Raw genomic sequence first — 13,285 nt, forward strand, 5'->3', positions numbered from 1 at the left:
GAGAGCTCATTCTCCACTCTGGCAAGAATATTTACACCATTTTGCCGCAAAATACTTCACGAGAAGGAAAAAAATCTTGTACTTTTAGCTCATGAAAAATCAATAACACATGCACTGGACATGGATGAGTTTGTGACTGAATTTTCTAAAACAAGCAGAAAGCTAATGTTGTAAATATTATAGTAGTGATATCAATAGTTCAATGCAGTCTCGGACCTGCACCTGTTGTGATAAAATCTACAGTTACTAAATTGTTACAAAATCTGTTATAGAGGACAATAAAATAATATTAAAAACAGGAAAAAAAAAAAAACTAGTTAAAAAATTCGTCAAGACAAATATTATGTTGGCTTGAGAAAGCCTGGCCAATATTTTTAAAAGCTTAAAGTTTGAAGTTAAGTTTAAGGATATATGTAGACAGACAGACAGATCGATCGATATAATTAGATAATGCAAAAAGCTCCATTCGTGTAATGTAACTTGGTTATACAGAAAATATATACACTCTATTATTATAAAACAATAGCGCATCGATATATCAAAATGACAGTTGTGATGGAATCACATCAATACTGAATCAACATATTTATAATGTACAGTCTATTTTATAAACCGCTACTATCATCATCCACCAAATTTAGCTAACAGATATTGATAAAGCTGGCTAGCTAGCTAACGCCGACATAGGCTATCGTATAAATGCAATCAATGTATCATGCAAAGAAAAGTGATTACTTCAAACTACAGTCTCACATAGTCAGACCTATATCCACACTGTGTTTTAGCCCTGTTCCAGCACTGGAAATGTTAAAATGAGAAGCACATTATAGTGAGGAGTATATTGCTTAATCGATAAATTTGTTTTCTGTTGGTGAAGAGATAAAACAAGGAAAGTAATTTACGAAATCCATGGTTATGACCATTTTTAAAAGTTAAGCTATATTAAACAAATGCTCAGTGTAATACTTTAATACTAATGCTGCGTTCCATTGTGGGATATGTGGGATATTTCTACTTGATACTGCCGACCTCCGAATATAAATGCATTCCTTTGCCAGATGCTCGGAAGATGATGTGTAAGGAACAAAACTGCAATGCTCCCGTTAGCTTAGCAGTTGTTTGACTGTCACCAGAAATGTCTCTTAACAACCCAATTCATAAACAATTTGCAACGCTAGCATTTGTGCTACAGGTGTACGATTATCAGAATCAGAATCAGAATGAGCTTTATTGCCATGTATGCTTACACATACAAGGAATTTGTCTTGGTGACAGAAGCTTCCAGTACACAACAATACAAAACAGCAGCAAGATTTTTTTTTAAAATAATTAAAAATTGAATAAAAAATAAAAATAACAAATATTGAAAAGAAAATAAAGTATATATAGAATACACAATAGACTATATATATATATATATATATATATATATATATATATATATATATATATATACATATATACACACACACACACACACATACATACATACATACATACATCCACATACGTTGTGCAAATCTAAATACAAATACAGTGCAAGTCCAAACTGTCCTTTGTAGTCTTCTGATGTCTGATTTCATAGCTGAACCAAACCAGACAGTTATTGAAGTGCAGAGGACAGACTCAATGACTGCTGAGTAGAACTGCATCAGCAGCACCTGTGGCAGGTTGAACTTCCTCAACTGGTGAAGGAAGTACAACCTCTGCTGGGCCTTTGGAGTCAATGTGGGTCTCCCACTTCAGGTCCTGTGAGATGGTAGTGCCCAGGAACCTGAATGAATCCACTGCTATCAAAAGAGAGAATATAATTTACCATGTTTTGAACACTTGCTGCTCTACTAACATTTGTTAAACACACTTTAGTATCATGTAATGTAGGAACTTTGAGTCATTTATCGATATTATTTAATACAAGTTAATGTTTATCACTTATTTTGTATATCTTCCTGGGTGCCGGCATGATTGTGTGACGTCACACACCTGAATCTCAGCGAAATTCAGTTTAGAGTTTAACATTTCCGCACGACCATCCAATTTGGAATTACGATTTCAAGTGGCGTTCCATTGCACTTTTCCCAATAGGAAGTTGGAAAATCCGACTTTCTGAGTTGAATGGAACGCAGCATAAGTAATAATGTACTCAGTGTAAAGCATAAAAACCAAAACATCTACTACATCACCAAAATCCTCTACGTCATCGCGCTACAGTCTGCAGCGAGGACCCTCTCCGCTCTCGCGCTGTCAGTGCAGCACTTCCTCGCGACTGGCTCTAACGCGTTTGTTGTTGGTCGTGACGTATGAACCTCCGCTCTCGCCCAGGACCCTCCCGTTGTGCGTCGCCTCAGTCTGTGCGCTTTTAGAGCCACAGTCCGCACTTCAGTGTTTATTTGGTTGTCATGGCGGAGGGACGTGGAGAGCTATTGCCTCAGCCGCCGCTTCACCTCTCTCTACCCCCGGCCAGCAAGCGTCCGTGTTTGCGTCCCGCTCCTCGAGGACCGGGGCCGGGGCCTGGTCCGGGATTTCCGAACTCTCGCTTACGTTGCCCGGAATCTCTACTGGACTGCGCTGCTAAGGCCGTAGCGGAGAAATGGGCCTTCGAGAGGGTGGAGGAGCGCTTCGAGCGGATCCCCGAACCCGTTCAACGTCGTATCGTTTATTGGTCTTTCCCGAGGAACGAAAGGGAAATATGTATGTATTCGTCGTTTCAGTGCCGAGTGGCAAGTGAAGAGGGCCCCGTAGTGGGCTCGAGCTCCTCCGTTGGATCTGCTTCAGTCCCCGGAGGGGTTACGAACACAACCGGCAGCGCAGGGACGGGGGGCACCGGAGATGGACTGCCTTTCCGCCGGGGAATCCGGCTTTTGGAAACCGGTTGTGTGGACAATGTCTTACAAGTCGGTAAGTGTCGATTTAACCGTGTTAAAGCACGTTGTTACTTTTTGCATCTCTTGAAAGTTCAGAAATAATTGCTCCCGCTTGCAGTGTCTGGTTTGTTTCGCTTTCAAACAAATTAACTTTTTTTTTTTTTTTTTTTTTGAGTGGTATTGTTATAAACATTGATCCAATAACTTTGTTGATAAAGTAAACCCATCTCATTTCCGGCCCTTCATAAAGGGAACATTTAACCGCTTGTCGTGTTGCGAAAGAAACGGGTGCGCACGTTTGAAGGGCTTCCCATTGGGCATGTTGGAAGTTGGGCAACAATGAGGACTTTATTTGAATCGGCGTTTTCAAATTGCGGTGCTGCTCATATAAGACGGGATAGAAGCGCTCATATGCTTTATTGGTTACATAAATGTCAATCAACACGAATTGATCCTAAACAGTGAACAGTTGAACGATTGCAATGACGTCTGTCAAAACGGAAAAAATGTTCCTAGGTCGGGGGAAAGAAAAGACAAACGTGGTGGTCACAATGAATCTCTGTTGTAGCTCATTGCGTTGGCACTTTGTCGGTGATATTTTCGTAAAGTTGTTTTCGGGGATTAGCTTTGGGTCATGTGTGGTTGGTGGACGGTTGTTTGGTCTCCTTGATATAATTAAGTCCTGGGCAATCCGCTTGGATCCAAATCCCTTATCTTTTGTTTATTTGCTGGTTAGTCAAGACAAAGGACGCCTATTTGCCGTTGTAAAACGAGTGGTAAAGCATGTGCCCACATTATTTCTAACCTTCGCCCGTTTTATTTTGAAGGTCCTTTCTTGATAAAAGCGTTAAAATTAGTAAAATTGTGGTATTTAAATTTGCCGTTGGGTTGTAGTCAGCTACAGCACAATAGCTCACTACCCCCTCATGTTATCGGGCTAGTTCTCATGGATTAACTGACGTCGAATAGCAGCATGTGCATAAACATGTTTTATACTAAAACATAGAAACGCGTCCCAGGATTTCTAAGACTCATTTAATCTGACTACATGAGGAAACTAGTAAAGGTAACACTTAAATGCCTGGGTATTTAGAAACACGAAGGCAGTTTTAATGGCTACCCAAATGTCCATACGTTTTCCTCCCCCACTCACTTCACTTCAGTACACATACTGGTGAAATACCACCCAGAAGAAAGGGAAAAGTTATTTTTTTTTAAATAGATATTGCTTATGTAGGTGTCCTAAACACAAAATAATGGATGAAGTGCTCAGTTGAAGCCGTAAAATCGCACTATTGGTAAACCATCTCTTGCAAGGCCCAGCCTAGCATTTATAATGTTTGAGGATTTTGTTAAGATCAACAAACCCATTCAAACTATTAAATATTTAGCCTATAGCACATACTAGCAGTATAAAAAAGAAAAAAAGAAAATTAGTCAGTTAGAAGACCAGCCACAGTTCTCCTATAATATAAGCTTTCATTTCTTAAAATAGCTGTTACTGGAAGCCCCAAATCTCCAATAATTGAAGGTGTTACGAGAGTAGTGAAAGTATACGTATAGCTAATTCAATAAAGAAGCCATGATTCATTTATTTTCACAAAGATCCACTGTGTCACTTTAAAAGGCCAGTGTTAGTAGAAACTTGATAACCTAGCTGTAATGAAATAACGTGGGCACTTATTTAGCAACCTTGAAATGCTCCCTTCATAGGGAAATGTAGCTAATTTTTTATACATTAAACAAAACCATTTTAAGATATTTTGTGTTTTAAAAGTTACCATACACTTGAGACTCTCCTCTATTACTTGTAATGTTTATAGGCTATTAAAACATTGGCTTTTTATCATGGTTTTAAGGTTGTCAAAATTGTTAATTGCTACCAACAAACTGACCTATTTGCGTTATTTCTTTTATGTTAAGTTTGTATTCCATGCTGTTAATTATATGCAATCTCATAAACATGGGCGATTGTAATGTAGTAAGCTATGACATTTTTGCATGTACTTGATATTGTGGTTTTTTAAGCACTACTCCTTTAAGTGTTTGTTAAACCAATGGACAGAATATCTTCTTGATAGTTCAGGCAGAAAGTAAAAGAGCATCACCAATTGATAAAAAATAGATAAAGCTGGTTAAATTCTGTTTTCTGTGTGTGGATTCTGGTGGTTTTGGTGGATACATGAACTAAAAACTGGCAATGTGTGCATCTGATAGGCTTGTGTCCTTAACAATGAGCGATCTCTAAATGGTAAACATAGGGTGTGTATTTTCTGTTTAAAACTACTCAAGATCCACCCGTGCATGCTTGAATAAACTCTCTTTGTCTACCTTCTTGATTTACCATTGACTCACCAAATGCCTCCATTTCCTTCAAACCTGTTCATAACTCGCAAAGATACCACAACAAAGTGCAAACGACTTTTAACGGTTATTCAGCACGTCCAATGGAAAGCTCATGAAGATTCATACACAGAGGCTTACTGACAGTAAGTCAGGCTTACACAGAAGTTTGCCAGTAAGCTCACAACATAGTTTGAACTCTTTCCAGAAGTCATAGCCATATAGCAACACCCAAGCCTGGGGGTGGCGAAGATGCTAAATTCATTGTTGGCCCCTTTGAAAGCTCAGTGATCAGATTTTCTGCCCCAAATATCAACAGCTTCCTACAGGAAACTTGATTTGATCAGAAAAATTAATTCTCGTTGGTATAATTTAACCATCCCAGCCCACAGTCTCTGTGTCTTATAAAGTCCTTAAAGAGGAGGTTCTAGCTTTGAGTCAGGCTTGAGGATTATTGGGTAATGCTTTGTTACCCAGCTCCCCCCATTTACAGAGTGGTGGGGGTTGTCGTTGTGTGTGTTGGAGGGGTGGGATGGTGGTTAAGAGTTTATCTCTTTGAAGCGGAGCACAAAGCTGCGATGAAGAGCCTTTATAAAACCTACTCTGGATAGGAGGCAAAAGTTTTGTGGGATTGGGGCTGGAAGAGCCAGAGAGAGGTTGGGTAGTGCCTCTGTAAAACCTAGGCAGGCAGTCTATTGAGTTATGTTACTCTTCTGCCAAGTGACTCAGAAGGTCTCAGGTTGTTTTGGAGACTTGAACTCTCCTTTTGCCATTGGTAGCAATACTTTTCACTCTGGAAAATATGTTTTTGTCAGTTCTGAGTTTTTTTTTACACATTTATAACTAGGGCTGAGCAAAAAATTAAATTTTTTGATAAAGTATTATATATATATTTTTTAATGTGGTTGATTTGATATTGATTCTCAAAAGCCATGGATCGATCTTTCATGAGGCCACCTTCATCGTATCCGAAGCGAAAGTGGATGGCTGTAACGTGAAGAACGTGAAGGCTGTAGCGAGATACTTTCACTGTATGTTGCGAGTAAAAGTTGTTCCGTGTAATGTGTGTCCAAAGACGAAATCCACGCAATCGATTTGTCATTGAATAATGTCTCTTTTAATTCTCTTTTTGTTCTTTACATATAGTTGTGGGTCATAAACAAACAAAAAAAAAGAAACATTTAAATGTAATCAGGCATAGCACAGATGAGATAAAGCCATTCAAGTCTCTCTCGTTAACATGCGCTAATTTAAAGGCACTGTTTACAGAAATGCTGGATTTCCTCAAAAAGACAGTACCAGTTTTTAGCACGTGTTCAACAAATCAACATAAATACTGATAAATAGTACAAATAATGTGATTAAACAATACCATTTTTACAAAATATATGCAATATAATGTCGTATTTATTGATTAAATATATTGATTTGTTCGTTTTTAAAAAGCTAAAATGTGACAAATTATAAAAAACTAATAAAGTAAAATTAATATTTTCAAACTGTACCTAGTTAGAAGGTCCCCTGTTTTATTTCACAGCATTAGCTGGGTGAGAATTTATTTAATATATAATCAAAAGGGACATTTATGAATCGATATCGAATCGAATTGGAATCGAATCAAGAGCTTGTGAATCGGAATAGAATCGGGAAATCTGTATCAATAACCAACCCTTTTTATAATGCATGCATAACAGTGAAATACAGGGCTCCAGACTGCGACTTAAATGATTGTGACAAAAATAATTGAATGCGACAATAATTTACACCATTGGCGACAGTCGGGTTGTGTGCGTTCATATGTGGTTTCGCCAGATATTAACTTGTGAGTTATTGAATAACATCCTTAGTGCGTGCACCAGTGTGTGTCGCGCCGCTTTTCACCCGTTCTGTTGTGACGATGAGCTCGCTACACCGCCTGCAACAACAAACCCAGCACGAGAGAGTCGTGAACCCCGATGTCTGTTTATGTGCTTCAGGAAGAGCTCTATTTGAAAAAGTTATTGTGGAAGATAGTTTGAGGCCAGTTTGCGTATGAGATTGGTGGATAGCAGCCATTAAACATTAGGCTCATGGCTGCTCTGTGATGTCAGTGGCTCTGTTTTTAGCTCTTTGTCTCCTGTGAGTGTTGCCATCATTTTGGTTTTTGTAATCGGGACACATCTCATTCAACACCATACAAGTTCAACAAGGGACCGCTAATTCTGCTCTATCTTTCATCAGCCGTACAGACAATATTTAATCAAGGTAATTAATTCCATGCCTGCAAGTCTAAAAGAAAATCACTTAAACAAATCTCCTTTTCACACTTATTAGCACTCTTAGTTTTGAAGGACACGGCCATTAAACACTTTTTTTTCCCTTTGTCTTTATCAAAGGAGGGAAATTAATTTGGAAATAGGAGAGAGGGTGGTTAGCTGGCTTGTCAGCTAATTAGCGACGACTGGAGCAAGGTGAAAAACAACTTGCCGCATTCTAGGACAAAAGACCTGTCAGAGACTTTGATCAGGTCCTTGTTTCTGAGCGCTGAGCTCAGACTTGCAAAAGCATTATAAAAAGTTATGCATTGCCACATACAGTAGCTTACAGTTAGATTTTTTTGAATGCGTGCTCATAGAAAAGCTGATATATTGGTATGCTACATTGTGTGGGTTTTTCACACAGTGTGACAGTGTGTGTGTGTGTGTGTGTGTGTTTCCCCCTCAGTGGATTTGGCACTTGCCCAGGCACTGAAAATCAATTGCGACCTTGCCCTCTTTGCATTTTGCTGCAGCATGCCTGATACCCTCTGATTTAGTTTATCAGTGTTGCACTCCATAGTGCAGGAGTCTTAGCTGGATGCTGCTGTGTCTGCTTCAGAGAGGAGTGAGGGGCCATTGGTTTGTTTCAGGATCTCCGCTCCTGGTCATGCCTGCAAAATGGAGCTCTGATTTTGAGCCAGGGGCGAGGTTCCAGTCCATGCCCTGCTCTACTCCACGTGCAACTGGGCTGCACAGTCATGTGAGCTGCTCTCTCTGCTGCAGCTTATCTGTGTTTTATTGAAACTCACTTAGAATCATGCACACACACACATACTCATTATGCATTATTGTCCCTTACAATCCTAGTTAAAAAGTGCTGGCTGTTAAAGGTCCCATATGATAGCTTTACCTCTTTGATCTCTGCACACAGCAGTTGATTATTTTGTCGATATTTCATCTTTATTGGAACTTTTATGCTTTTGCCATGGGAGAAGTGGAATATAGCTTGGCGAGCCTTTAAAGCTTGGACTTTATATAAGATACACATGTTTCAAAGCCCTTAAAACTGCTGTAAACCTTTTTTTTACTTTATCGCTGAGAGGGACATGCCCCTTTCTCTCTCTTCCTCCCTCCTGCCCGAGTCTCTGTTTGGGTGTCATTGTCAGAGATAGAGGCCACTGAGAGCTGCTTCTTTTTACAGAAGGGGCCTCTAGACATGCCTAAAGGGGTGGTCACACTAGGCATGGAGCATGCAAAAAAATTTTGCACAACGCAACGGACCAGAATATGATGTCACGCTGGAGGACTTCCGGTGTAAGTAAATAATAGATCACAAAAAACAAATAATATTATATAAAAATGTTTAAAATATTTTGTCTGCTCACTTTCCTGCAACAATAAATCTAGCAGCTTTAAAAATAAGTATCATTTGAATTGAGCCAAGAGGTCAGCGTGTGACGCTTCAGTCTCCTATTGGTCGCGCGTCCACTTGTCATACGAATTCACGGTTCAGAGTTCACCAAGCTTGAACTTTGGTACGCAGCATAGTACGAAAGTTCTTCGCATGAGCTTGCGTTTCCACTCTGCTGCATTCGGATGCGTTTGAATGGGAGTGAATGGAGTGCGAAGTGTAGTGTGACCGCCCCTTAATAGGGCCTCATTTGGCAGTAATTGCCTAACAAATGTAAGAGAATTCCAAAGGAAACAAAAAAGAGAGAAAGGAGAAGGCAAATCAACCAAGTGAGAACAGAGGGAGGGGAAAATGTGTTTTGGAGGTGCGATTGAACGGAGAAAATTGAGTAATATACTATGCCAAGGTATGTTTAGGCAGGCAGAAAATAGAGGACGGCCCATACCTTCAATTTGTAAAGACATGGAGGAAAATCCTTGCATCTGGGGCTGTAACACTAAACTCGGAGTGCAGGAAACTCAAGCAGCACTCAGGCAGCTACCCTCCCCCACAGAAGGCCTTTCATCCAGCTGAGATTTTGTGTGCGGGGAGTTTTTGTGGCCAGTTCGCATGGAAACTTAATTTTCTCAGTCTGGACGAGAGAGGAAGGATAATGTGTATTGGAGTTGGGGTCAAATATCCTGCCAGAGGGTGAAAGAAAGAGGCCCCAGTTAGTGGCAGTTAGCAATAAGCAAACCTCTATGCAAATATCATATGGGTGGCTGTGGACTTTTTAAAGCCATCACTTCATATGTGTTATTCTAGCCATACAAACCCTTCTATTGCAGTTCCTGTTTTTAGCTTGACTTGTTGCCAGCCATCAATAACACGGGTTAGCTAAAGGCCCCACCATTAGCACTGTGTGCTTTAAAGGTCTCTGCATATTGAATAGCTTTATCTTGTGCTATTGATCGGTACCTGTTCATTTTTCAAAATTCTATTTCAGCAACCTTTATTTTGTTGGTTTGTGCCTAAGGCCCAATCATGGCAGGTGCCATGTGACCTCATTTAAAAAGCACTCCTGCTGATTTAAAAAAAACCAAAACAAACACCAGCAACATGACCCTCAATTTGGTAATAAGGGTACTTTCAAAATCCAAGACAGCCATTTTACTGCCTTTTGAATTAGATTTACACCCAGATGGTAGAAGTCAACCTGACCGTGAATATTTATGGAGCTATGAGCAGGATCCAGTTGTCTGGCTCACTTAGGCATGAGGATCACTGGTTGAAAGGCCGGATTTGATCTGAGAAAAGGACGAAATTGATTGATAACAGAGCTTGTGTGTCCATTTTTCCACCCCTTAAAACTTTAGGATACATGTTCTTTAGAGTAAGATTATTTAAATAAAGCCGGCACGCCTAATAGATCTGAAGCCTTTGCAAAGATTTTAACAGTTTTGCCCTGCCTTTTTTTGTGAGCCTTAAAGGATTAGTTCATCCAAAATGAAAATTCTCGTATTATTCATTTACCCTGATGCCATTTCAGATGTGTATGACTGTCAGTCTTCTGCAGAACACAAATGAAGATTTTTAGAGGAAGATAGAGCTCTGTCAGGTCCTTATAATGGATGTACACGGGTGCTAGCACTTTGATGGTCCAAAAGTCATATTTAGGCAGGAATAAAGTAATCCACACGATTCCAGTCGATCAATGAATGTCTTCGAAGCAAATTGATATGTTTGTGCAAAAAATTAATTGATAATTAAACGTTATACATTTTTAAAAAGCGCTTCCTGCCAGCAGCTGATGCGAAGCGTGACGTAAGTGCGCCGGCGAGTTCATGGGAGAATTCGGAAGCGCCACTTATTTACAACAGAAGAACGAATGTCACACGAGAGTTCGGCCATTTCAAACAGCATCAGAGCCATTTTTATTTATCTTATTTTATTTACGTTTTAATTATCAACTTATTTCTTACATAAACCTATCGATGTGCTTTAGAAGACATTCATTGAATGGCGATTTGCATGGATTACTTTTATGCTGCCTAAATGTGACTTTTGGACTGTCAAAGTGCTGGCACCCGTGTACTTCCATTATAAGGACCTGACAGAGCTCTATTTTCTAAAAATCTTCATTTGTGTTCTGCTGAAGAAAGGGTAAGTGAATAATGAGATAATTTTCATTTTTGGGTGAACTATTGCTTTGAGGCCTCGATATACTTCATACGAAATCAAAGAACAAATGAGTGTGACATCATTTAGGACAAAATCTAGCCAAAAAGGTGTTTTTGCATTTGTTTCTGTGGTTCGTAACAGCTTGCCTGGGCAAACTTGTAAGAAAAATTCTTACTGGCTGCTAAACACCTCCTTACTGCCGTTGGTCCACATCATCAGTAGGTGTGACCTGGAGCTCCACCTACCTTGAGGCCTACAGCTAATTTTGTTTACGTCAGTCAAAATATACTTTAAATCATCATTGAGTGGTTAAAACAACTTCTTTTACTGATCTCAGGTGAATATGCCTCATTCTATGAGCAGAAAAGTCATTGATAATGCATTTTAATGTCACATTAGTTAAAGGAATATTCCGGGTTCAATACAAGTTTAGCTCAATCGACAGTATTTGTGGCATAATGTTGATTATGTTGACCACAAAAATAGTTATGATTTGTCTGTCCTTTTCTTTAAAAAACAAAAAACAAGTTTACAGTGAATGGGACCAATTTTTGGAGGGTTTTAAGGCAGAAATGTGAAATTTATAGTTTTATTAAAGCACTTATATTACTGTAATTCTTCTGTTAAAATTAATGTATTAAATGTGAGCTGTAAAGTTGTTTAAATTGTAATTTTTACAGTCATTTTAGGGTTTGTTGACATTACATCGTCATGGCAACGAAGTTGTAAAATTGGCGATGACTTTACACAGAAATGGTTAAGTGATTTTATTACACTAAAATCTGTATATTATTATTATATTATATTCTCTCTTAACAACTGACTATCAACCGACAGCCTGAATGTCAATACAGTACAATACTGTACATTCTATATATACTATATATACTTTTTTATATATTTTTATTTTTATTGAATAATGTGTATCTATATAGTGCGTATTGTATACTGTACAGTGTATGTTATTATTTGTATATTGTTGAGTGTAATTATGTGTATAACAGATGTTTAAATTGTGTTGTGTTAATTTGATGTTATTGTAAATTGGTATATGTCTCATCACTGTCACGACTGCTATGTTGATCAGAACTGCACCCAAGAATTTCACACACCATTGCACTTGTGTATATGGCTGTGTGACAAAGTGATTTGATTTAATTTTGATGTTAACATAGACATATTTTTATGTCGTGTGTATATACTTTTGAAACAGTGAGTATTTTAATGTTTACTAATTGGCCCCATTCACTTATATTGTAAGTGCCTCATTGGAACCCAGATTTAGCTTTTTTTAATAAAATGAGGGGCAAGTCAAAATAATTTATGACAATCAATATTATGCCACAAATGCTGTCGACTGAGCTAAACTTGTATTAAACCTGGAATATTCCTTTAAGATTTTACATGAAGCATCCTCATAATTAAATGTACTTCTAAATGCCTCACACAGTGGTGTGGCGGATGCCTGAATGTTTGCAAACAGTATACCGTTGCTCGGCTGTTTAGAACTTCTTTTTACCCCTACACGAAGAATGAAGAAGAACTTCTCCGGAAGTATATCGTGGCCTTTAGAAGTGTCTGGCTTGAGTCTTTGAAGGTCTGATGGGTTTTTGAGCTTACAGCCAGAATTTAGCGAATTTTCTGCTTCTAATGCCTTGACACCACTATCTTAGGTGCCTTTTTGTTCTAGCCTTCACCACGCAATTTCAAAAGAGGATAAGCACTCGCAGTTTTCATGTCTTTCATTGAGTTGAACTGCCCAGTTATGCTAATTTTTGGTTGTCAGTCTCTACTCCTCTGAATAAACATGAATTGCCTCCAAAACATAAATACACATCAGCAGACGTAGCTCTGAGAGTGCACTGATTGGGTACATTGGCACATCTTAGTTAGTCAACTGATTTTGCTACTTGATATTATCATGTTCAGACTCTTTGACATTTTGTTTGTTCTGAGCTTTTTTTGTTGTTGAACATCATTTACTGTACATTTTCCAGGATTACTCTTGTCACACACTGACCTTGCAGTGTGGTAAACGCTTGGATATTGTTTCTTTTTTCCTAATCTCTGTAGACTTTTAAGTTGTTTCGTGACTCATGGTCTTGACCTCTCTTTGTCTTACAAAGTATGTTGCATATCTTGTGGAGAACATGACTCTTGGTCAACAGTTTTCCCAGCATATCAACTTTGAAACAGCCTGCCTCCCCCTTGAGTAACCGGACTGCCAATACAAGTGTTGAGAAAGAAAACAAAACTGGAGGAAGCACATC

At 38.8% G+C, this 13,285-nt stretch overlaps 1 protein-coding gene across 2 annotated transcripts in view; it reads left to right on the forward strand.

The window, feature by feature from the left end:
* Positions 1–1,503: 1,503 nt before the first annotated feature.
* LOC127442351 (zinc finger SWIM domain-containing protein 5-like) overlaps positions 1,504–13,285 on the forward strand; it is a 64,916-nt gene continuing 53,134 nt past the window's right edge. Inside the window, exon 1 of one of the 2 annotated variants that reach the window (XM_051700307.1) lies at positions 1,504–2,898. In XM_051700307.1, the coding sequence (XP_051556267.1) occupies positions 2,400–2,898 (499 nt within the window). In that variant the 5' untranslated portion in view covers positions 1,504–2,399. The remainder of the gene's footprint in view (positions 2,899–13,285) is intronic. The other variant, XM_051700308.1, reaches the window with a different exon arrangement.

This window comes from Myxocyprinus asiaticus, chromosome 6 (assembly GCF_019703515.2).
Source record: "Myxocyprinus asiaticus isolate MX2 ecotype Aquarium Trade chromosome 6, UBuf_Myxa_2, whole genome shotgun sequence".
In the NCBI taxonomy this organism is placed as follows: Eukaryota; Metazoa; Chordata; class Actinopteri; order Cypriniformes; family Catostomidae; genus Myxocyprinus; species Myxocyprinus asiaticus.